General features: G+C 42.2%; 1 protein-coding gene across 1 annotated transcript in view; it reads right to left on the bottom strand.

Annotated features, from left to right (window-relative positions):
- Positions 1 to 17,813, bottom strand: part of FAT4 (FAT atypical cadherin 4) — a 365,853-nt gene extending 348,040 nt beyond the window's left edge. Inside the window, exon 1 of the mRNA XM_073603673.1 lies at positions 11,892 to 17,813. Coding sequence (XP_073459774.1) covers positions 11,892 to 17,018 — 5,127 coding nt within the window. The 5' untranslated portion in view covers positions 17,019 to 17,813. The remainder of the gene's footprint in view (positions 1 to 11,891) is intronic.
- Between the last annotated feature and the right edge of the window lie 5,022 nt (positions 17,814 to 22,835).

The following is a 22,835-nucleotide window of genomic DNA, read 5'->3' as shown; positions in this document are numbered from 1 at the left end:
GCTCCAGTAGCAGTGGTATGGCCCTTCATCCTTGGATCCCTCCATCTGTTACCAGAGCTACCGGGGACATCACTTTGGGGGATTCTGTTTGTGTCCCTGTTGGAGAGATTTCCTATCACTTCCTGTTCCTGGAGTGAGGGGAAATCTTCCTAAAAGAGCCATTGTTGGCAATAAATCTCTTGAAAAAAAATAATACTTCGGCTGGCATTAAGCGTTAATCCTAATCAGGTAGGACCTTAGACTACAAAGTTGTTGGTAAATCCAAAGAAGGTTGTCTAATTAGTTTGTAATGTATGTTGGAAAATTTAGAAGAAGCCGGCGTTGCATCTCATCCATTAAAAAAAAAAAAAACTCTCCGTGAGTATGATTACACTTGAATGGACAATCTCTATCTACAGATAGAACAAAAGCAGAAGAGGGTTTGAATTCTACTTAAGTGGACAGTGTGAGAAACAGCAATTTCTATGTATTTTTACTTAGATGTAGTTGAGATGAAGGTCCCTTATTCATTCCAAGTCAGAACCAAATGAAAGGTAATTCATTCTTATGCTGGATTTAGCTTTTACTATGGAGCTTTTGTTCACTCTGACATAATAGACTTGTGAAAGTCAAACGTTCCTGGTGAAATTAAATGCAAAGCTCACAAATATTTCTGCACTTCATATATACCTTCCCGCTCCACAGTATAGCCGTGTGTGTTTATCTACCATTTATAAAAAGCCTATTTAAAAGTGTATGTGCCATTGAGGTTTTTTTTTTTTAGAGTAAGGCAGAATTTGAATTGGTATGTCAACTGCATAAATAAATAAAAAATGGTGACATGCTACAAATAACCAAGCATAATAAACATGTTCCTTACATATGTTTCAAATAGTAACATAATACTAATGATCACCGGCTTCATGAACAGAGCAACAAAATGACCTAAACATTCCAGCTAGCCACATTATGTGCACATGAGTGAATGCATGTCTCATGTACTATGTGGGGTTTGAGAGCGGCTCCACTCTTCAGTATCAACTATTTCTCTATTTTAACTGCTCCATACGTTTTTCTATGTTAAGACTAATAGCTGGAAAATGCAATAATCTTATTAGATTGTATTGGCAGTTGAAAATAGTTTCCAGTATTAAGAGTTTAAACTTCAACATGCTCTGAACATATTGTACACTTAATAGATGTAAAGATGCTTTGCTAGAGCAATGACATTTTCACAAATTCCTGAAATGAGTGTATTGTCATATATGTAGGTCCCTACTAATTAGGCAATGACAGACATTCAGCAATTAGGTCAAGGGCAAATTCTACCTCTTGCAAAAAGATAATAAGTGCACCCATATTGATTAATAAAAAAGAGCATTTACTAAGCATTGCAACTGCCATCAGTGGATCACAGGAGCAATGCTCGGACTCCTGAAAACTATTCCTCCAGTCGCAGTTCTGTAACAATATACAAACCTTCAGTTACGGGGCTGAAAGAAGTATTAATGGACCCTGCTGTCAGCCTGTGCTACTTTGTTATCAGTTAGTATTGTTCCCAGTTCTCCCATTGAACTACAGAACACCCCCAATAATGTGGAGAAGAGGAAAGGTGGAAGTATTCTGTAGTCATCACACACTTTCTGTCCCTGGGTGAGAACAGTGACAATTAATGCAGCCACCACATCTAAGGACCGGTAAGCTGTGATACTATCAATATTTTTTGTGAATTTAGATATGCTTTAAACATTTGAATCTACACAACAATCACTGTATTGTTTGTTATATGATTATCTTCAATGATTCTTGGCTCCATCTAGTGGCCATATTGTATTTTGTATTAAGTTCTTTTCAGAAACATACAGCATCATGGCCACTAGATGGAGCTGACTATCATAGGAGCTAATCACAATACAAACAATATTCCTGTGGGACATTTTTAACCACTTGCTGACCAGCTGCCGTCATTATACTGCTGTACGTCAGCTCGGGAAATCGCTTTTGTGCATGCCATCAGAAGATGGATCTGTGTGTTTCTCCAGTCACACAGTCCCCCCATACAGTTAGAAAACACCTGCAGGGAACACATTTAACCCCTTGATCACCACTAGTGTTAACCCCTTCCCTGCCAGTGTCATTTATACAGTAATCAGTGCATATTTATAGCACTGATCGCTTGTATAAATGTCACTGGTCCCAAAAAAGTGTCAATAGTGTCTGATCTGTCCGCCGCAATGTCGCAGTCCCGCTAAAAATCGCTGATCACCGCCATTACTAATAAAAAAAAAAATAATAATAATAAAAATGCCATAATTCTATCCCCTATTTTGTAGACCAATCAACATACGCTTATTGTGATTTTTTTTTTTTTTTTTACAAATAATATGTAGAAGAATACATATTGGCCTAAACTGAGGAAGAAATGTCTTTTTTTATCATTTTTGGGGGATATTTATTATAGCAAAAAGTAAAAAATATTGCTTTTTTTTCAAAATTGTCGCTCTTTTTTTGTTTATAGCGCAAAAAATAAAAACCGCAGAGGTGATCAAATACTACCAAAAGAAAGCTCTAATTGTGGGGAAAAAAGGACATAAATTGTGTTTGGGTATAATGTCGCACGGCCGCGCAATTGTTAGTTAAATGGACGCAGTGCCGTATCACAAAAAATGGCTTGGTCAATAAGGGGGTAAATCCTTACAGTCCGTAAGTGGTTAAACACAGACCCCCATTAACACCTGAGCAATGAAACTGTTGTATCGTTTCCTTCATTCATTATATTGAGATTATGGCAAAAGCATATCTGAGCATCTTCCCCACGTACAACATTTTTAATATGTACAGTATATACAGAAACAGCTATCACTTACATGGTTTGGTGTGAAGCAATGACATCTCCATTACAAAGCATGAAGGACATAAATATTACAATATAATATAATATATACGGTAAATATTACATAAATATTACTAAAGAGGATATATTTGTACAATAATAATAGCTTTTTTTCATTTCCTTCTTTAATTTATCTCTAGGACTGTATATTTCAGATATGTGCATATGGATAAGCTTCTACAGCTGTAGAAGTAATAATATTAATTAAAAAATATAGCATATTTCATTCTATCTCAATCTTCATCTCAAAATATCACCCAAACGATGTACTTCACTCCCCCAAGGCTTCCTGCTCTATAGCTCCCCCATCACCTCCTCTCATGTTTACTTCCAGGACTTCTCCAGAGCTTCTCCCTTCCTCTGGATCTCCCCACCCCAACCTGTCAGAATGTCTTCTACTCTGTTTGCCTTTAGGTGATCCCTGAAAACTCATCTTTTCAGCGAGGCCTTTCCAGTCTCCGCCTAATGAGTTGGGGTGAGCCAAACTGACCTGGGTTTGGTTCAAGGGCTGTTCAGCAAACTTCAAGTAAGTTCAGATGCTGAACTTGAATCCCACTGAAAGCAATAGGAGCCGAATCTGTCAAACTAAAAATGTCCAAAATGGGCAAAGGGTATCAAAAAATAGCATAGGGTGTGGGCAATGCCCTGGGTACCAATCCAAAAAAAATTGGAAATTCAGTTTGACCAGGAACATAATTTTTTAAATGATTAAAGCAGCACATAAAAAAAAATGCCCAATTCCTTTAAATATTATTCCTGGGGTGTGCCCTAATCCTCCTGCCTGTGAAGGTGCACATCTCTGGGATGTAGAGAAAGTGCTGCATCAGCACAGACATTTACATGAGAAGAAAAGTGTCTAAAATTTCCAGCAAATGACATTTCATTGCCAGCTTCTTTAAAAAAAAAAGAGAGAGGGAGGTTTATCAGAATCTGGAAGCATCTTTAATAATAGAGGGGCCCCAGAAAAGCGCTGCGTAAACTGTTGGCGCTATATAAATCCTGAATAATAATAATAATAATAATAATAATAATACTGCCTTCCACCACATGAATGAGTTGGGGAATCCTGGCCATATAAGGCAATGTGGCACAAAATTAGCAGTTCCTAGGCACGCGGCGGGTGGCACTTAGCAACCAGTGGCAGTGGGAAACTGTCATATTTAGAAGCAGTACAAATACCACCTCTATATATGATGCTCGGCTCCCACTGAACCAGGGGCCGGAATGGGCGAAAGGTTTGAACCAAACTGTTGGCTCCTTCCAACTTATAAACTGAACTTGCTCCATCAGCTCATCCCTCACAATGAATTACCTTTTAAATCACTTGATCACCCCTTTTAGATAGTAAGTTGTCATGAGCAGGGCCCTCCTATCCCTCTTGTATTGAATTGTGTTGTAACTGTACTGTCTACCTTTATTCTGTAAATTGTTGGGCAAATGGTGGACACAACATAAATCCTGTATAATAATAATAATAATTCTTCTATAAAAAATTAGAAAAATTTCAAGCTGTGTTCTGAATTTGTGGCAGGCTAAATAATGCAAAAATGTAATCTGAATAATGACTGCAACCATAATACTACAATCTTACACTGGAAATTCCAAACAGAACATGTATTTTTTTGTATCAAATGTAAAGGAAGGAGCCATGCGTGTATAAACTTTAGCCTCTAAGTGAAGAACTTAAAATGCTTCAATAGGAAAACATTTGTTTTTCATTTGAGGTAAGGCTTGCGCTTACCAGTAAAAGCCTATAACTTGCTTGTAGAGCGACTGTAAGCAAAAAAAAAAAAAAAACATTTCACAAGCTACTGCAACCAAAAAGGGTTCAGAACATTGGCTTGAAACCTGAGCTCCTTAGTCAGAAAAGTTCACTCTGAAACTTCTGCAATGAAACAACCAAAGCAAGTCAGCTACAGAACTTGAGTACTTCAAAATGTTTTCTCCAAGTACAGACAACCTAATCTTATGTTTTGTTTAAGGCCACACAACTTTGCCGAGGTTTACTCAGCACAAAGAAAGGCTCCTGGCATTACAATGGATTGCAACAGCATAAAAACAAACTGGAATACCGCTTACTTCACAAAGTGCAGGAACCCACAGGAACCAATCACATTGTACTTTTCACCAGTGAAGGACAGTCAGGACAATGGAAGATGACTGCTGATTGATTGCTATAAGTTGCTGTAACTTATACATCCTTCTTTGCCAAAGTAAAGTAAAAGTATACCCAAAACGATTTTTTTTTTTAGATATTGATAGATTAGGTAAGTATTAAATACCCTATCATGCTTTTATTGCTGTGAAGGGGCTCATCTCTGGGAGGTACAGAATGTGCTGCAGCAGCACTGACATTTTCAAAAAAAAAGTGTTTAAATTTTCCAGCCAATGACATTTCATTGCCAGCTTCTTTAACCCCTTGACGACAGGCCGCATATCTGGTCCTTGGCACTGAGAGGCCACATATTTGCGTGAATTGCTGTCATTAGAGCTGTGTCGAGAGCGCGCGTGCTGCGTGCTCCCGGCACAGTTACCGGCACCTAACTGAAAGCTCCCAAATGCTGCTTGCGATCGTAAGTTTTCGGATCAAGTAATCGCTGTGACAGTCAATCACGGTGGTCACGTGATCTTAAGCCCCACCTCCCGGTGTCATAAACCTCTTAAAGGACCTGGAGGCGCCACCACTAGAGGTTAAAAAAAAAAAAGGGGGGCTTATCGGAATCTGGAAGCACCTTTAATAATAAAGATGCCTCCAGATACAGCCCTCCCTTACGTGAATGAGTAGGGCTACTCCTACTCATTCACAAAAAGAAGATGCCACCAAGAAATAAACACAATCAAATGTCTGACAAGTCCTTTATTAAAAAATATAAATTCCCCAAAAAAGTTCCTTGTTGTAAATCCACGGTCAATTACAATGCCCATCACCCACCGACTTTAAGAAAAAAAAAAACCCCAAGAGTTCAACCAATCCCTGTGGTACAACTAGCTGAATGACAGCTCTCCGACTGTCACCAGCTATATAAGGGAAGGGGCAGGGATAGTGCTGACATCAATACCCCAATATGGCCAGTGCTATATTGGGGTAGTGATGTCACAACTATCCCCCCCCCCTTGTGTATGTGTCTGGGGTATCTGGGCCATGTAAGGCAATATGCCGCGACATCAACAGTTCCTAGGGATGCAGCGGGTGCAAGCACCCACTGTCTCCTTAGGAACCAGTGACTCTTCTGAGCTGTTATATTTAGAAGCAGGAGGAATACTGCTTTCATACATGATGCCTGGCTCCCGCTGAACAGAGACACTTTATTTTATTTAGATTTGGAGAGACTAGGTAAGTATTAGAACCCCTGTCATATTTTATTGCTGTGTCCCTGCTGTCAAGATTTACATTCTCTATTTGCGTCACTAAGACTGAAAGTGAAGGGGAATCCAACATTTTACAGTTATGAGCAGAGCAAGAGGTTAGGGTAAATCTTCCAATCTTTGAATGTTCCACTTTGTAGAGTTTTCTTCTTAAGTCCTGTTGCATCCTTAAGATAGGATGGGAGGAGAAATCTCCCAATGGGACAGGGAGTGAGAAGAAGTCTCCCAATGGGACAGGGAGTGAGGAGAAATCTCCCAATGGGACAGGGAGTGAGGAGAAGTCTCCCAATGGGACAGGGAGTGAGGAGAAGTCTCCCAATGGGACAGGGAGAGAGGGGAAATCTCCCAATGGGACAGGGAGTGAGGAAAAGTCTCCCAATGGGGCAGGGAGTGAGGAGAAATCTCCCAATGGGGCAGGGAGTGAGGAGAAATCTCCCAATGGGACAGGGAGTGAGAAGTCTCGCAATGGGACAGGGAGTGAGGGGAAATCTCCCAATGGGACAGGGAGTGAGGAGAAGTCTCGCAATGGGACAGGAAGTGAGGAGAAATCTCCCAAAGTGGCAGGGAGTGAGGACAAATCTCCCAATGGGACAGGGAGTGAGGGGAAATCTCCCAATGGGACAGGAAGTGAGGAGAAATCTCCCAAAGTGGCAGGGAGTGAGGAGAAATCTCCCAATGGGACAGGGAGTGAGGAGAAATCTCGCAATGGGACAGGGAGTGAGGGGAAATCTCCCAATGGGACAGGAAGTGAGGAGAAATCTCCCAAAGTGGCAGGGAGTGAGGAGAAATCTCCCAATGGGACAGGGAGTGAGGAGAAATCTCGCAATGGGACAGGGAGTGAGGGGAAATCTCCCAATGGGACAGGGAGTGAGGAGAAATCTCCCAATGGGACAGGGAGTGAGGGGAAATCTCCCAAAGGTACAGGGACTGAGGAGAAATCTCCCAATGGGACCGGAAATGAAGATAAATCTCCCCAATGGGACAAAGACAGCAACCTTTATCTGAGACAATAAAGTTTGGGCTATACATACAATTTAAATATACCTGTCACCAGCAGAAAAAAGGACCCATTTTAAGCCTGGATCACATGCATCAGACTTCAATGTTAAAGCCCAACTCAGGGCACCTAAAAATGATCTCTTTCAGTGGGACTGTGCCTGCGCTGCAAGGGTTAATTGCTTGCTTAGGTACAGGGCAAGAAAAAAAAAAAGATTTACTTACCCGATCCTCCGCTCCTTCCCACAGCTAGATCGGTTCCAGCAGCATTTTCTCCCCCCTGCTCCAGCTGTCTAGAGTCCTGACATCATCAAGTTCAAATCAGGGTCCATAGCCCTGCACTGGACATGATGACACCAAGGGAAAGTCCACCGACAGAGTGTGGGGGTGCGCCCTCTGCCGGGGAAGCAGAAGATCAGTTAAGTAATTTGTTTCTTCTCTCCCAAACCATAGCAAGAGTCTAACCCTTGCAGTGCAGGCTCAAGGGATCATTTTAGATTTTCCAGAAGTTGGTCTTTAACAATAACCAACGGGTTTAAAAGTTGAACTCCAGGGACAGGAAAAACCCTCCCTTGCAGTGGGGTTTCCCCCCCACTGCAAGGGTTAAATACTTGTTTGGTCTAGTTGACAAAAAATAGCCATTTCACTTACTTGATCCTCCACTCCCTCTAGGTTGTAAGACTGGTGTCCATAGCTTCTTCTCCCCTATGCTTTGGAGGTCGCAGATCCTCTGACGTCATCAAGTACAGTACAGAGCCCATAGCTTTGCATTGGACGTGAGGACGCCGGGAAACAGTCTACTGCTGGAGTGTAGGTAAGTAGAGGAGAGTGCTGGCTGCTAGGGAAACAGAGGACTGGGTAAGTGAAATGACTTTTAGAGCATTTAACCCTTGCAATTCGCTAGCAGCCCCACTGCAAGAGACCAATGTTTCCTTCCCCCAGAGATGTGCTTTGAATCAGTAACCAGTGACAGTCATACATTTTACATTTCAAATTTAAAGGGGAAGTAAATCTTAAAGTGGAAGAGTTTCAAAAAACAGTTACATTTCTAACACATGCCGGAAACTGTGAAACCATCCAATGGCTGGTGTCATAACTGATCACATGTGCAGCATCGTGGCAGTTGAAGATTAAACAGAGGCCAAGATGGCAGCTTCCTTGGCTGAAAACAATAGGAGGGGTTTACTTCCACTTTAACTTTTCAAGGCAAACTGTAGACACTCTTTTACTTTGTGAAGCTGCCCATGTACCTGAAGATCAGGCTACCTGAGAATGTTGGTCTTCGGTGGCAGGCCGGCAGGCTGATGATCCAACAGATTAAGCCATCCACAAAGACAGCTAAACACAACAGATATACCTATTCCAAGGGGAACATATATCGGAAAAGAAAACAGAAACATTCCATTGAGAGCCAACTGCACATGGATATGGTCCTCCAATGATGGCATCTTCAGACCTATCCAAACCCTATCAGAGCAGATAACTGTTGGGCAGGCCATGTGGAGCCTGTATATTATACTGTACATTGATGATTAGCAGAGGAGGATTACAATGTGCCCTCTGTGTAGGTTTGCAGGTGTATGCACATCTTTACTGCTCAGATTCCCTTTACACTGCATCCACAGCGCTGACTACTGAGATCTGTGCCCTCTAAACAAAAGAAATGTCTCCTATCAACGTCTATTAAACCTTTGTGGTGGGTGAGAACTGCTGATGAAGTAACTATTGTCTTCCGATGTCGTGCACATTGACCCATAAGTCACATACAAATAAATAAAACATATGCGGTTTGAGATTCAGCAAGCATGATCAATCAAAAATCGTGTATCGTTGTATTACCATTAACCACTAGATCGATAGACACACGGATAATATAAACACTTATCACACAGTGCTAATATACGATTTTTGAAGATCATTTCCATTGCTGTCCTCCTGTACTACCATTAGTGGTGAGTACCATGTGCCCCTCGTATAATTATCCTGGGGGGGTGGGTGTTACAGCATGATACCAATCAACCTGTCAGGGAGTGTGTACAGAGAAAATAAACACTGTAAATGGCAACGTATCAAGAAGCAGATTTCCTTTCACCATGCTGTCCGCAATACATCAGGAACACCTTGTACCTACAGTGCATGATAGATATATATACATACATATATAAAAAAGAATACAGTACATCCTTTTGATGGCATTTTTAGAATCTGGTCTATAAGTTACAAAGAATATTCCATGATGATATCAGCATTTTTGTGTTTCATGAAATAAATCTCTAGATAGGTTCTCTATATTATTAATACACAGCTTACACTTTAAGCTGCCCATTAGGATACTACTAAAGGCAAAACTTTTTGTATTAGTTTCAGATAGAGTGGAGAGGGAGTAAAACACCTGTCTTGTTTGTAGTGCTGTCTGTGTCCCCATTAGGGAGATTCACCCTCTCTACTTGTCCTGTTTCACCGAGAGTGAAAGAAAATTCCAACAGGAAAACAGGAAGTCTTCCAATGGGGACACTAGTTCTGGTGACAACCAGGGATTCCTTTACTTGTGGATAATACAAACATGTATCATTATTATTATTTAAGGTACTCATATATAGCGCCATCAATTTACACAGCAATTTACATATACATTGTATCATGTATATTATTAATATACAGCTTACATTTTAAGCTTCCTATTAAGACATACACTATATTACCAGTATATTACTTAGTCCGTAGTGTTCAATATTGAGTTGCCCACCCTTTGCAGCTATAACAGCTTCAACTCTTTTGGGAAGACTGTCCACAAGGTTTAGGAGTGTGTCTATGGGAATGTTTGACCATTCTTCCAGAAGAGCATTTGTGAGGTCAGGCACTGATGTTGGATGAGAAGGCCTGGCTCACAGTCTCCACTATAATTCATCCCTAAGGTGTTCTATCTGGTTGAGGTCAGGACTCTGTGCAGGCCAGTCAAGTTCCACCACCCCAAATTCACCCATCCATGTCTTTATGGACCTTGCTTTGTGCACTGGTCTAAATCACTTGGTGGAGGGGAGATAATGGTGTGGGGTTGTTTTTTAGTGGTTGGGCTTGGCCCCTTAGTTCCAATGTAGGGAACTCTTAAGGTGTCAGCATACCAAGACATTTTGGACAATTTCATGCTTCCAACTTTGTGGGGATAGTTTGGGGATGGCCCCTTCCTGTTCCAACATGACTGCACACCAGTGCACAAAGCAAGGTCCATAAAGACATGGATGAGCAAGTTTGGGGTGGAGGAACTTGACTGGCCTCAACCCAATAAAACACCTTTGGGATGAATTAGAGTGGAGACTGCGAGCCAGGCCTTCTCATCCAACATCAGTGCCTGACCTCACAAATGCACTTCTGGAAGAAATGTCAAACATTCCCATAGACACACTCCTAAACCTTGTGGACAGCCTTCCCAGAAGAGTTGAAGCTGTTATAGCTGCAAAGGGGGGGGCAACTCAATATTGAACCCTACAGACTAAGACTGGGATGCCATTAAAGTTCATGTGCGTGTAAAGGCAGGCGTCCCAATACTTTCAGTAATATAGTGTATCTTAAGCAAAACTTTGTATTATTATTAGATAGGGCGGAAAGGGATTAGAATACCTGTATGTTTTTATTGCTGTCTGTGTCCCCATTAGGGAGATTCACCCTCTCTACTTGTCCTGTTTCACTAAAAGAGTGAAAGAAAATCCCAACAGGAAAACAGGAAATCTTCCAATGGGGACACTAGTTCTGGTGACAACCAGGCATTCCCTTACTTTAGAGGGATTTCCTTGTTATTCCTGTTTTGGTTATGCAATAGGATGCAAAGGGAAATCTCCAGGTCACAGAGGGCAAAAACAAAACTGACAGGGGTTATGACCCTGAGAAAAAAAGTTTTGCCTTTAGTTCTTCTCTAAATATAGCATGTGATAGAGTCTGTGTTACCCAAAACTACCAATCTAGAGCAGACTGAAAAGCAATGGGAATTTTGATGGGCTGCTTTGGGTAACACAGACATTTGTATACCTTAGGAAAGCAAAGTAATATGCAAATTGTGGTTACCATATTAACATCATATAATATTATGAATTTATTATACATGAATATATGATTGGTTGCTATGGGTTAGTGCACTCTACACACTGATCTTTGACTTTTCAGACAGGAAAGCTTATTTAATGGAGGTTTATCACCTTAAAGTAGAATTATAGGCAAAACGTTTTATTTTCATTTTGGATATAGTAAGGGAGGGTTATAACCCCTGTCAGATTTTTTTTTCGTCATCTGTGTCCCATTGCGGAGATTTCCCTGCACTTACTGTCTCATAGCCAAACAGGAAGTGAAAGGAAATACCTGCAAATAAGGGAATTCTTTGGGCACCCCAGGTCACCTGTCCACATTGGAAGCATTCTCCTCTATTACTTTTCTCGGGACAACCCACAATTTGGGATTTTCATTTACCTGATAATGGTAAACAGGAATAGTAGAGAGGGTGAATCTCCCTAACAGGTACACAGCAATAAAAACTGACAAGGGTTCCAATCCCTCTCCACTCTATCCAAAACAAAAAAAAAGAAAAGTTTTAACTTTAGTTATACTGTAAGAACAAGATTCTACTGCACATCAGTAATGTATATTACATAGATATAAAGCATCTTACCTCTGCTTTCTGGGTTCTGGGAAAACTGGACTCTTTCTCAATTGCATACACATCCACCTGGTAGAGACGTGCTCCACGCTCCCGGTCCAGAACTGCAGCAGTCTGAATGTCACCTGTAAGGCGTCCTATAGTGAACAGACGGCCAACAGTTCTTCCTTCACATCTCACCGATACAATAAAGTACTCCAGCTCAGTCTTTGTGCCTCGAGTACTAGATGCCTCAAGAGAGATCACATTTGTTCCAACAGGCTCTCCCTCTTTTAAAATAGTTATATACTTTGGCTGGGAAAAAACTGGTCCATCAGTTCCCTGAAGAAGAATGGTCAGTTCCGTGGTGGTTCTTCTCCTTTCAGATCCTAAATCAGTGGCAGCCAAAATTAAATTGTATATGAGATGGGATGGTATCATGGGAGAAGCTACCCTTAGGTCACCACTATAACGATCCACAATAAACGTTTCAGTGTCCCCGTTAATAATTTCATATTCTATTTCCCCATTAGGACCCTCGTCTGGGTCAAAGGCCGTGACCGTAGTGAGCACGGATCCTATAACCAGGGAAGGATCTGCAGCAAAAGCATTTTGAGACACAAATATGGGGACATTGTCATTTAGATCGCTCACTAGAATAGTGACATTTTTGAGGGCATATTTCCTGGTTTCCACAGGCACTGCCTGGTCACTGGCCCTGACGGTCAGTTCAAATAGGTTGGAAAATTCACGGTCAATTTCTGAATTTGTATAAATTGTTCCACGCATCTCATCAATGACAAAATGGTTGCCTCGTGGCTTTTGCTGGATGATAGCATAGCTTAACTGCCCATTAATGTCTGCATCGGGGTCTGTGGCAGTTACAGCCAGAATAGATGTACCTATAGGGATATTCTCTGTTACTGACTTGAAGATGTCTCCTTCAGGGAAGCTGGGTGGATTGTCATTAAAATCTCTAACCTGTATGACAACAGACATAGTAGATGAGCGTGGTGGCCTGCCATTATCCTTAGCTGTGATGTTTAATTTAAACAGCCCCTGTGTTTCAAAGTCCAGCTTCTTGGCCAGAAAGATGCTCCCAGTGTTGGGACTTATGCTGAAGGTCCCGTGGTTATTAGTTCCTGTAATACTATAATGAATGTCAGCATTGTCACCAGAATCAGAGTCTGTGGCTGCAACTGAGGCCACCAATTCCCCAACCCTCATATTTTCCAAGACATCCACAAACAGAGCTGCCCTGGGAAAGGAAGGTATGTTATCATTTTCATCAAGTACATCAATACTTAATGTGCACGTTGAACTTAAAGGGATCACCCCAGAGTCCACAGCGTGAATGATAAGAGAATAGGTGGCTGTGGCTTCATGGTCCAACTTTCCCACCAATGTCACCTGGCCCGTACCGCTGTCAATTGAAAAGCGATTTTCTTCATTCCCTTTAATGATAGAATAAGTAATCAAACCGTTATTTCCCTCATCTACATCAGAAGAAGAAACCCTTAACACCTGGGTCATGTTTGTTGCTAGCTCGGATATACTGGCTTGATATAGATCTTTGGAGAATTTAGGAGCATTGTCATTGATGTCCCTTATAAAAATCTGCACGGTAGCCTGGTCTTTAAGGGGCTTTGGTAGGCCTAAATCAGTAGAGACCACTTTGAGTGTAAAAGCTGCTGCCCCCCTTTGTCTCATGAGAGCTTCCCTGTCAAACTGATGGGTACTGGTGATGTCACCTGTAATTGTATTTAATTCAAAGTCAGGTTGCATAGTCTCAAAAGAATACATGATATCACCATTAGAACCAAAGTCTCTATCCATGGCATAGACTTTACCAACAAAAGAGCCTCCTCTCTGTTCCTCTTCAAAATAAAATACATAATTGGTGCTGTTGAACAGTGGTCTATTATCATTGACATCCTCAAGTATTATTGTGACGTTTACAGTGGCACTTAGAGGTTCAACGGCTCTATCAGAGGCTGTTACAATCAAAACATAGACATCCTTAACCTCTCGGTCAAGTTCACTTTTCACATACAGTTGCCCATCTGGGAATATCCCAAAAGCCTCTGCCACATTTCCATCTGTGATATGATAACTGATTTCCCCATTTGCCCCAGAATCTTTGTCAGAAGCATGTATTTTAAAAAACCTTGAGTTAACTGGCTCAGACTCTAACAACGTTACTTCATAGGAAAGTTGGTCGAAGACAGGAGGGTTGTCATTGACATCGTGCACAGAGACAGTTAGTATAAAGCTGGATGTGAGCTGTGGAACCCCCATGTCTGCTGCTAGAATTTCTACTTGGTATGATCCAGCACTGACATCTAAGGCTCCGGTTATACTCACAGCACCACTAATAGTATCTACATGAAACAGGCCTAGAGGGTTCTGTTTCAAGCCATAGGTAACCCGGCCATTTACTCCTTCATCTGGATCCACAGCTTTAGCCTGAAATATAACGTGACCTGATTTCCAATTTTCTACCACATTCACACTTTCAACAGCATGTAAAAAGTGAGGAGAGTTATCATTCAAGTCTTTCACCGTAATATTAACAATTGCTTCCCCGGTCACTGGACCACCACTGGCCACAACTTTCAAATGATAAAAACTCTGGTCTTCTCTGTCAATAACACCAGCTGTCATTATCTGTCCTGTAGACTTGTCAATAGTAAACACTCCTTTTTGGTCACCTGTGATTATCAGGTAAGTTATATTGGTATTCAGATCCATTGTGGTTGCTGTGACAATCCCAACATTATATCCTAATGCCACATTTTCAAACATAACAAAATTGTATGTGTCTTGGGTAAACAATGGCGGATTGTCTTGAGTATCCAAAACAGTGATAGTAACTATGGCATGGTTGTGTGATTGTAGACCTCCGCCATCAGTTGCCACAATTTTCAATTGGTAAGCTGTTTTTTCTTCCCTGTCTAGGGCAGTTTTTGTAGCAATGGCTCCTGTGTCAGGGTGAATGTGGAATTTTAAGGTATCACCTGCTCTGATGGAATATTTAATTGTGCCGTTGACGCCTAAGTCAGGATCAGCAGCTTTCACAGAAACAAGGAAACTGGCAGGTGGTTCGTTCTCCTGAATGTTGGCAAAGTACTGTACAGGATAAAATACGGGACTGTTGTCATTAACATCCAAGAGGGTCACAGTGATCTTGGCAGAGGAAGACAGTGGAGGGGTTCCAAGGTCAGTAGCCAGTACTGCCAAGGTGCAATTTTCCTGCTGCTCCCTGTCCAACTCCGCCCGAGTACTAAGTTGGCCAGATAAAGGGTCTAGTCTGTAAAATCCTTGACATTGGCTTGGGCTCTCAGAATCAAAATAAAATCGTATAGTGCCATTGCTACCAAGGTCACCATCTGTAGCCTTTAACGTTATCAGTTCAGTGCCAGTGGGGGAGTTTTCTGGTAGGGAGAGCCAATGTTGATCACTAGCTTGGAGACCGGTGAAAGTAGGCCTCTGGTCATTGACATCCAAAAGACTAACAAGAAGAGTAGTAAAGCTAGTTTTGGGTTGTGGCCCTTGATCTCTTGCACTGATATTGAGAAGTAACTGAGCTGCTGTTTCGCGGTCTAACGCTGAGGTACTGGTTACCAAACCACTGTGTTCACTAATGGAGAACCATCCCAATTGATTTCCGGATACAATAGAATAACGAAGGTTGGCATTTAGGCCTGTATCCCCATCAGTGGCTGAAACGCCACAGATGTAGGATCCCGGTGGGAGGTCTTCACTTATCTCCACTTTGCTCTGAGGCTCTTGGAAGACTGGTGGGTGGTCATTGATATCATTTACATAAATCACAAGGCTGGCCACTGAGGATCTTGGCCTAGGGTGGCCCTGATCAGATACACTAACAGTCAAATTATAGGAAGGAATGCGCTCACGGTCCAGCGCGCTAGCCACTTTGATAAGACTAAGGTTGGGCACCTTGGATGTTTGTACCTCAAAGTGGCGCTGCTCATTGCCCCCCAGGATAGCAACTGTAACATTACCATTGGCGGCAGGGGAGTCTGAGTCAGTGACTGTAAGTAACGCCACCACTGTCCCAACCTGGGCATTCTCATCCACTGAGGCATAACGGGATGTAGCAGGGAAATAACGGAATTTTACTACAGGGTCATTATCATTAACATCGATCAAGCGAACAACAGCTTCTGCCCGGCCAGTAAGCGGTGGAGTGCCTAGGTCTCTGGCCTCAATGCTGAGGGTATACTGTCTTCGACTTTCATAGTCCAATGGCTCCCTGATTGTAACAAGCCCACTTTCTGGATCAATCTGAAAAGGAGTTCCTTCTACTAGCTGATATATAATAGCACCATTATCTCCCTCATCCCTGTCAGTAGCCTCTACTTTAAGTACACTTGAACCTATAGGGGCATCTTCTTCAATCTTAGCCTGGTACTGAGAACTTTTAAACACAGGTGGGTTGTCGTTGATATCTTGCACGGTAACATTGACTCGTAAGTGGCCTACTCTTTTGGGTGAACCTTTATCTTCCACTTCCACAATCAAATAATAACATGGAGTGGTTTCTCTATCTAAGGGCCCCTGGGACATTAAATGAAGGAAGGCACCATCCCCACTAGGGTTGACTGTAATGCCCAATTTGAAGCGCCCATCCTGGTTCCCCGACACAATACGATAAGATCGATGATCTACCCCATTAGTACCAGCATCTGAATCTGTGGCTGTGTCTAGGATGACCTGCCTCCCACCTTGAGTGTCCTCCTTAAATGACACCACGATGGATGGTTCGGGAAACACAGGGGAATTATCATTGATGTCCAGGACAGTAATGCGAACCTCGGTCGGGTACGTCGGCTGGCTGGACAGGACCACCAAGTTGATGACATCGCTGGCAAGACTTTCCCTATCGATGGTAGAGGTGGTGTAGATGGATCCGGAAGTGGAGTTAATTCGAAAAAGCGCATGGGATTCGCTCAGCCTGTAAGTGAATCCCGGTTTGGTGCTTATGGTACCTACATAGGTCTCTGTTGGCTGTTCCTCCAGAACTTCAAAAACCTGACGTGGCTGATTGCTGCCCAGTGTCCCAGGAACCCATATCAGAAAGAAGAAGGCTAAGAGGAGCATTGCTGACCAGGTCCTCAGCAGGGTCATGGTGTCCATCCAAAACTTTCCTTTCTAGAAGAGAACAATTAAAATAAAACTAGGAACACCTTGTAGACTTAGTGAGATAACAGGAAAGTTGTCTCCATCAGCTGAAGAGTTGGCAACACTGGAGGGATGAGGATGGAGAAGATTGTACATCCAGGAGAAGGAGGAGAAGACAGCATTCCGCACTGCAGTCACTGCACAACCACCAACATCTCAGGAGGATCGGGCACTATTCACAGTCATCCATAGACACATCAATCAGTGTGCAGGTCCAAAGTCACATCGATCAATGTGAAGATGCATAGACACATCGCTCAGTGTGGAGATCCAGCCATACATACATCGATCAATATGAAGGTGCAGAGACACATTGATCAGTGTGGAGGTCTATAAACACATCGGTCAGTGTGGATGTCCATACACATATCGGTCATCAGCTGCACTCAGCTCCGATGTCTCCCTGATCTCTCTGCCAGGCTCCCCAGGACCGATCCGTGCATTGTCCGCATGCACCCCCCTTTATAATCCGGCTACTCATCCCCGCAGCCTGCCGCACATTTCTTTTTCCTCACCATGCCAGATCTCTTGCGCATCCAAGCAGCAACTTTGTTCTTTTTTGTAATCCAGTAAATGGGGGTTCCTATGAGCGCCCCCCCAGGAGAGCGGCGATGATCGGGGGTGTGCGGGTGAGTTGTGCGGTCATAGTGAGGACTGAGCTCTCACTACAAGTGTCTCCCGGAGCCTTCACTGAACAAAAAAACTTTCTCCGCTCATTGATCCCTCTTCAGGGGAGCCAACATTGGAGCTCTCCCCCCTCCCCTCCCCTCCCTCCTGTCCATCCTTCGCCCCGCCCAGCCACACGCCTGTCACTTCCAGCAACTCCCCCCCGAGACACGGATTGGCCAGCGGCTACCGAAGTGCCCGCCCCTCTCCGCACAGTCCTGGGATGCCCGGCTAATCCCTCCTCACCGTGATTGGCTGCTGCCTCTTGTGTGCGGGCCAATGGATGAATCCGCTCGCATGAACCGTTATGTGGATGGAGATGGACTGGTCCCCGGGATCACACTCTGGACTGACAACTGAGACCATTATTATATACTGTATGTGTACACCGTACTGATGAGTCTATGGATGGGAGAACACATCACTATACATCACACCCTCAATACCTCCATACTGAACGTTTACTATGCAGCGCGGAATCCCTGTACTAGAAGCTCTGTCATCACCTTGTCCGATGTACATTAGGGATTCATTAGTAGAGCAGGTTACCCAATCCATGTTTATACATCGGGAAGCGCTTCACTGGTGTGTACACACTGCCCCCTAATGGCCACATACCGGTATAGCGGGGTGATTGCTGAACACTCCGATGTAGACTAGAGCCCAGTATGGTCCAAGTGAATGACTCTATGGGAGTGATTTACTGAGACTGGAGAATACACCCCATTACCACCCATCATACTATAAAAACACATACCTAAATAATACAAAAAGCACAACAAGGATTATGGAAACGTTTAGGATGCAGCCTTTTTCTGACATTTGTTGTTTACAAGTCAAAATCTGTATTTTTTTGCTAAAAAATTACTTAGAACCCCCAAATATATATATATATATATATATATATAGGGCTGCGGAAATTAACGATTAATTCCTTGATTAATCGTTAATTTTTTTGATCGATCAAAATTTTTTTCATCGGTAGGCTGAGATTATGGGCACGGTGAGGCTGAGTTTATGACATGTGACGACCTAGCCATGCCCCGCTATGTCCGGCTTCGGCCGTTGCCATAACAACGGTGCTAAATCAGCTAAAAGTAGTTGGATTTGTATGTGCATTATAATTAATTGAAATTAGTCGATTAATCGATTACAAAAATTTTAATCAGTAACAGCCCTAATATATATTTATATATATACATATATATATATATATATATATATATATATATATATATATTAGCAAAGACCCTAGAGAATAAAATGGCGATCGTTGCAATATTTTATGTCGCACTGTATTTGCGCAGTGGCCTTTCCAATGCAATTTTTTTGAAAAAAATACACTTTCATGAATTAAAAAAAAAACTAATCAGTAAAGTTAGCCCAATTTTTTTGTACAATGTGAAAGATGATGTTTACGCCGAGTAAATAGATACCTAACATGTTACGCTTTATAATTGCACGCACTCGTGGAATGGCGACAAACTACGGTACTTAAAAATCTCCATAGGCGACGCTTTTAAAAATGTTAACGGTTACCAGTTTAGAGTTACAGAGGAGGTCTTTTGCTAGAATTATTGCTTTCGCTGTAACGATCGTGGCAATACCTCACATGTGTGGTTTGACTTACGTATGCCTTTTCTTTGGTGCGCGAGCACACAGGGACAGGGCTGTTTTAAACTTTTTTTTCTTATTTATTTTTATTTTTTTATTATTTTTACACTGTTCTTTTTAAAAAATAATTCTGTTTAATCATTTTTTTATTAAGATATTTTACACATAAAAACCATACGACCATATATTTAAGCATACACAAAACATTCATAATAAACAAACAAAAAACACAATTAACACAAACATGGATCTATCTCGAAACACACTCTGGTTAGAGATAGTCCACCGTCTCCCCCCATCTCATCCCCCCACCCCAGGGAAGAAGAAAAAAATATAATTAAATTCCCCCACCATTCTGATTGTTTTATTGCTGTCACAAGGAATGTAAACATCCCTTGTGACAGTAATAAGCTTTGACGAGTACCCCTTATGGAAGGATCTGGGGTCTAAAAGACCCCCAACCCCTCATCTGCACTTCAAAGTATTCAAAACACCAAAAACAAAAATTTTGAATACCTTTTTTTAAAATCAGCATCATTGGCTGCCGAGTACACTGGAAGTGACGCCGCTTCTGGGTTACTTAATTGGAGACCCGATCGAAGCCCATTCCGGCTTTGTTTGGGACTCCGGGCAGCCGGTGGACGTGCCAGCTGGTTACTCGGGTCTCCTGGTGGGACGGGAGACCCAAGCAGAGAAGCGGTGGGTGTCCCTTCCCACTGCTTGTGATAACGGGCGATCGGCTGCTGAGCCACATCGGTTGGTATCACATGAAAGCCGACTGTTCGATCTAAAAATTGGTATCAGGGTGATGCCTCTGGCTGCAGGCATCACCCGGGTATAACCACTTCAACAAAATGACATACAGGTACATCATTTTAGAGTAAAGTCATTTAAACAATTTTAATTATGAAATTAACTTTAGCCTTTAATCATTCCCATACATAGAAAAATCCTAATTTTTGGCAATAAAATTACATAAACCCCCAGAACATTATATATGTTCTGAAAGCAGAGACCCTGTAGAATAATTTCACGTGATACTTGCGCAACTGTTTATTAAATGCAAATTTTCCTGGAAAAAATATAATAAAATAAGTTTTAGTGCAAAACCACACCATATAATACCCATTTTTGGTTAAAATATAAAAGATGAGGTTGCACTGAGTAAATAGATAGCTAACATTCCATGTTTTAAAATTGCATGCGTCCGCGATATTGCCAAAAACTAGGGTGCCCAAAGATCACCATAGGTGATGCTTTAAAAGCCCTTACAGCTCATAAATTAAGAGTTAAATACACCATGTGGCCGACTCTGTGAGAGTATGTGACAGATTGCAAGTTGTAAGTTTCTCCATCATCCGATGCATTTCAGGTATGTATACCTTTCTTCAAGGGTGTAAATTACTGTCACATACTTTGATGGTTATGTAAACTAGCCAATACCTTTTATACCATTCATTGTGTCTTTCTATATATATATGTATAGGAGTGGGGTGAGCGTGGAACACTACTACTCCTACAGAAGCACCATCCCAGAAAGATATGTAAATATGTGTCCAAAAACTTGTAGAGAAAAATGGGACTCTAATTGTGCCTCGGAGGAGTATAAACAAAATGAGATACAATATATTTATACAAGAGTAATCAAATTTTTATTATTTAAAGAACAAAGTTTAAAATACATTACAATCTTGGTAATTCAGTTTGAGTTCCGGGATGTGCTGGTTCCCAACAAATTATACAAGTAATGCCCTACGCGTTTCACGGATATTCTGCTTCGTCGGGGCCTTGCGGATAGCACAGATGAAAGCGTCATGTGAATTCTACAAATAGAGTCTTAATTAGTACCATACATCATATGATTAGTATGAATACATAATGATGCAAATTATTTGCATGATATATGTTTGTATAATTTATAGAATTAACTACTTCAGATCCTCGCTATAGCTGAATGACGGCTACAGCGCGGACCTGCTTTGCCGGAGTAAGTCTATTGACATCCTCCCATACCCGAGCGGCCTGTGCGCCCCCTGCAGGGCGCGCGTGGCGCACTCTGTGATCAGCGAGTCTATGAGACTCGCTGGATCACAGATCGGAGTAAGGGGTCAATCCCGACCCCTTACCATGTGATCAGCTGTCAGCCAGGTGACAGCGTGAGAAGAAAAAAAAAGCAGATCACCGGCAGCCGTGAGAGGGACATCAGTCCTGATCACAGAGAGCTGCCGCCAGCTCCTCAGTGCCCACCTGTGCCACCTGCCAGTGCCACCTAACAGTAGACAACAGTGCCGCCTACCAGTGCCCACCAGCGCCACCCATCAGTGCCCATAGTGCCACCCATCAGTGCCCACAATGCCACCTATCAGTGCCCACAGTGCCACCTATCAGTGCCCACAATCAGTGCTTCATCAACAGTGCTGCACATCAGTGCCACTTATCATTGCCTATCAGTGTCACTTACCAGTGCCCATCAGTGCCACCCATCAGTGCCACCCATCAGTGCCCATCAGTGCATCTATCAATGGTACCTATCAGTGCCCATTAGTGCCACCCATCAGTGCCACCCATCAAGGCCCATCAGTGCCATCTTATCAGTGACCATCAGTGCCGCCTTATCTGTGCCCATCAGTGCCGCCATATCTGTGCCTGTCAGTGCCATCTTAACTGTGCCCATCAGTGCAGCCTATCAGTGCCCACCAGTGCCACCTCATCAGCGCATATCAATGAAGGTGAAAAATTACCTGTTTGCAAAATTTTATAACAAACTATAAAACATGATTTTTTTTTTTCAAAATTTTCCATTTTTTTTGTTTGTTTAGCAAAAAATAAAAATCCCAGCTGTGAATAAATACCACTAAAAGAAAGCTCTATTTGTGTGAAATAAATGATAAAAATGTCATTTGGGTACAGTGTTGTATGACCGCGCAATTGTCATTCAAAGTGCGTCAGCGCTGAAAGCTGAAAATTGGTCTGGGCAGGAGAGGGGTTTAAGTGCCCAGTAAGCAAGTGGTTAACTGTAGGGCTGCATTTTTCTGTTGCATTCACACCTGAGCGTATTGTTTTCAGGCGTTTTTTAAGGTGTTTTTTAGGCGCTTTTGCAGAGTTTTCGCAGCGTTTTTGTATAGGCGTTTTGAGCTCCAAAGGTCACCAATGTAAAACGCCTGTAATCTGCCTAAATGGAAGCTCATGTACTTTTTTAAGCTTCAGGCATTTTGCTTCAGGTGACAGAATGCTCAGATGTGAACAGGGGCTATTTAAATAAATGGGATTTTGCTTGTTGGGTGTTTTGTAACTTTTGAGATGAGCGTTTTACAAGCGTTTTGCATAGGTGTGAATGCAGCCTTACAAATTCTGATGTGAGTTCTGGCATTAGAATTTTCACTTTTATGCTTACAGCTTAACATCAAAGTGTCAGCAAAATTTCTCATACTGCTATGTGTGTTAGATAGAAACAGTGGGCTCATCATTCAATAACCCTGCATCTGTGCTTAG

This window comes from Aquarana catesbeiana, linkage group LG01 (assembly GCF_042186555.1).
Source record: "Aquarana catesbeiana isolate 2022-GZ linkage group LG01, ASM4218655v1, whole genome shotgun sequence".
Taxonomy (NCBI): Eukaryota; Metazoa; Chordata; class Amphibia; order Anura; family Ranidae; genus Aquarana; species Aquarana catesbeiana.
This window is presented reverse-complemented; position numbering and strand designations above follow the sequence as displayed.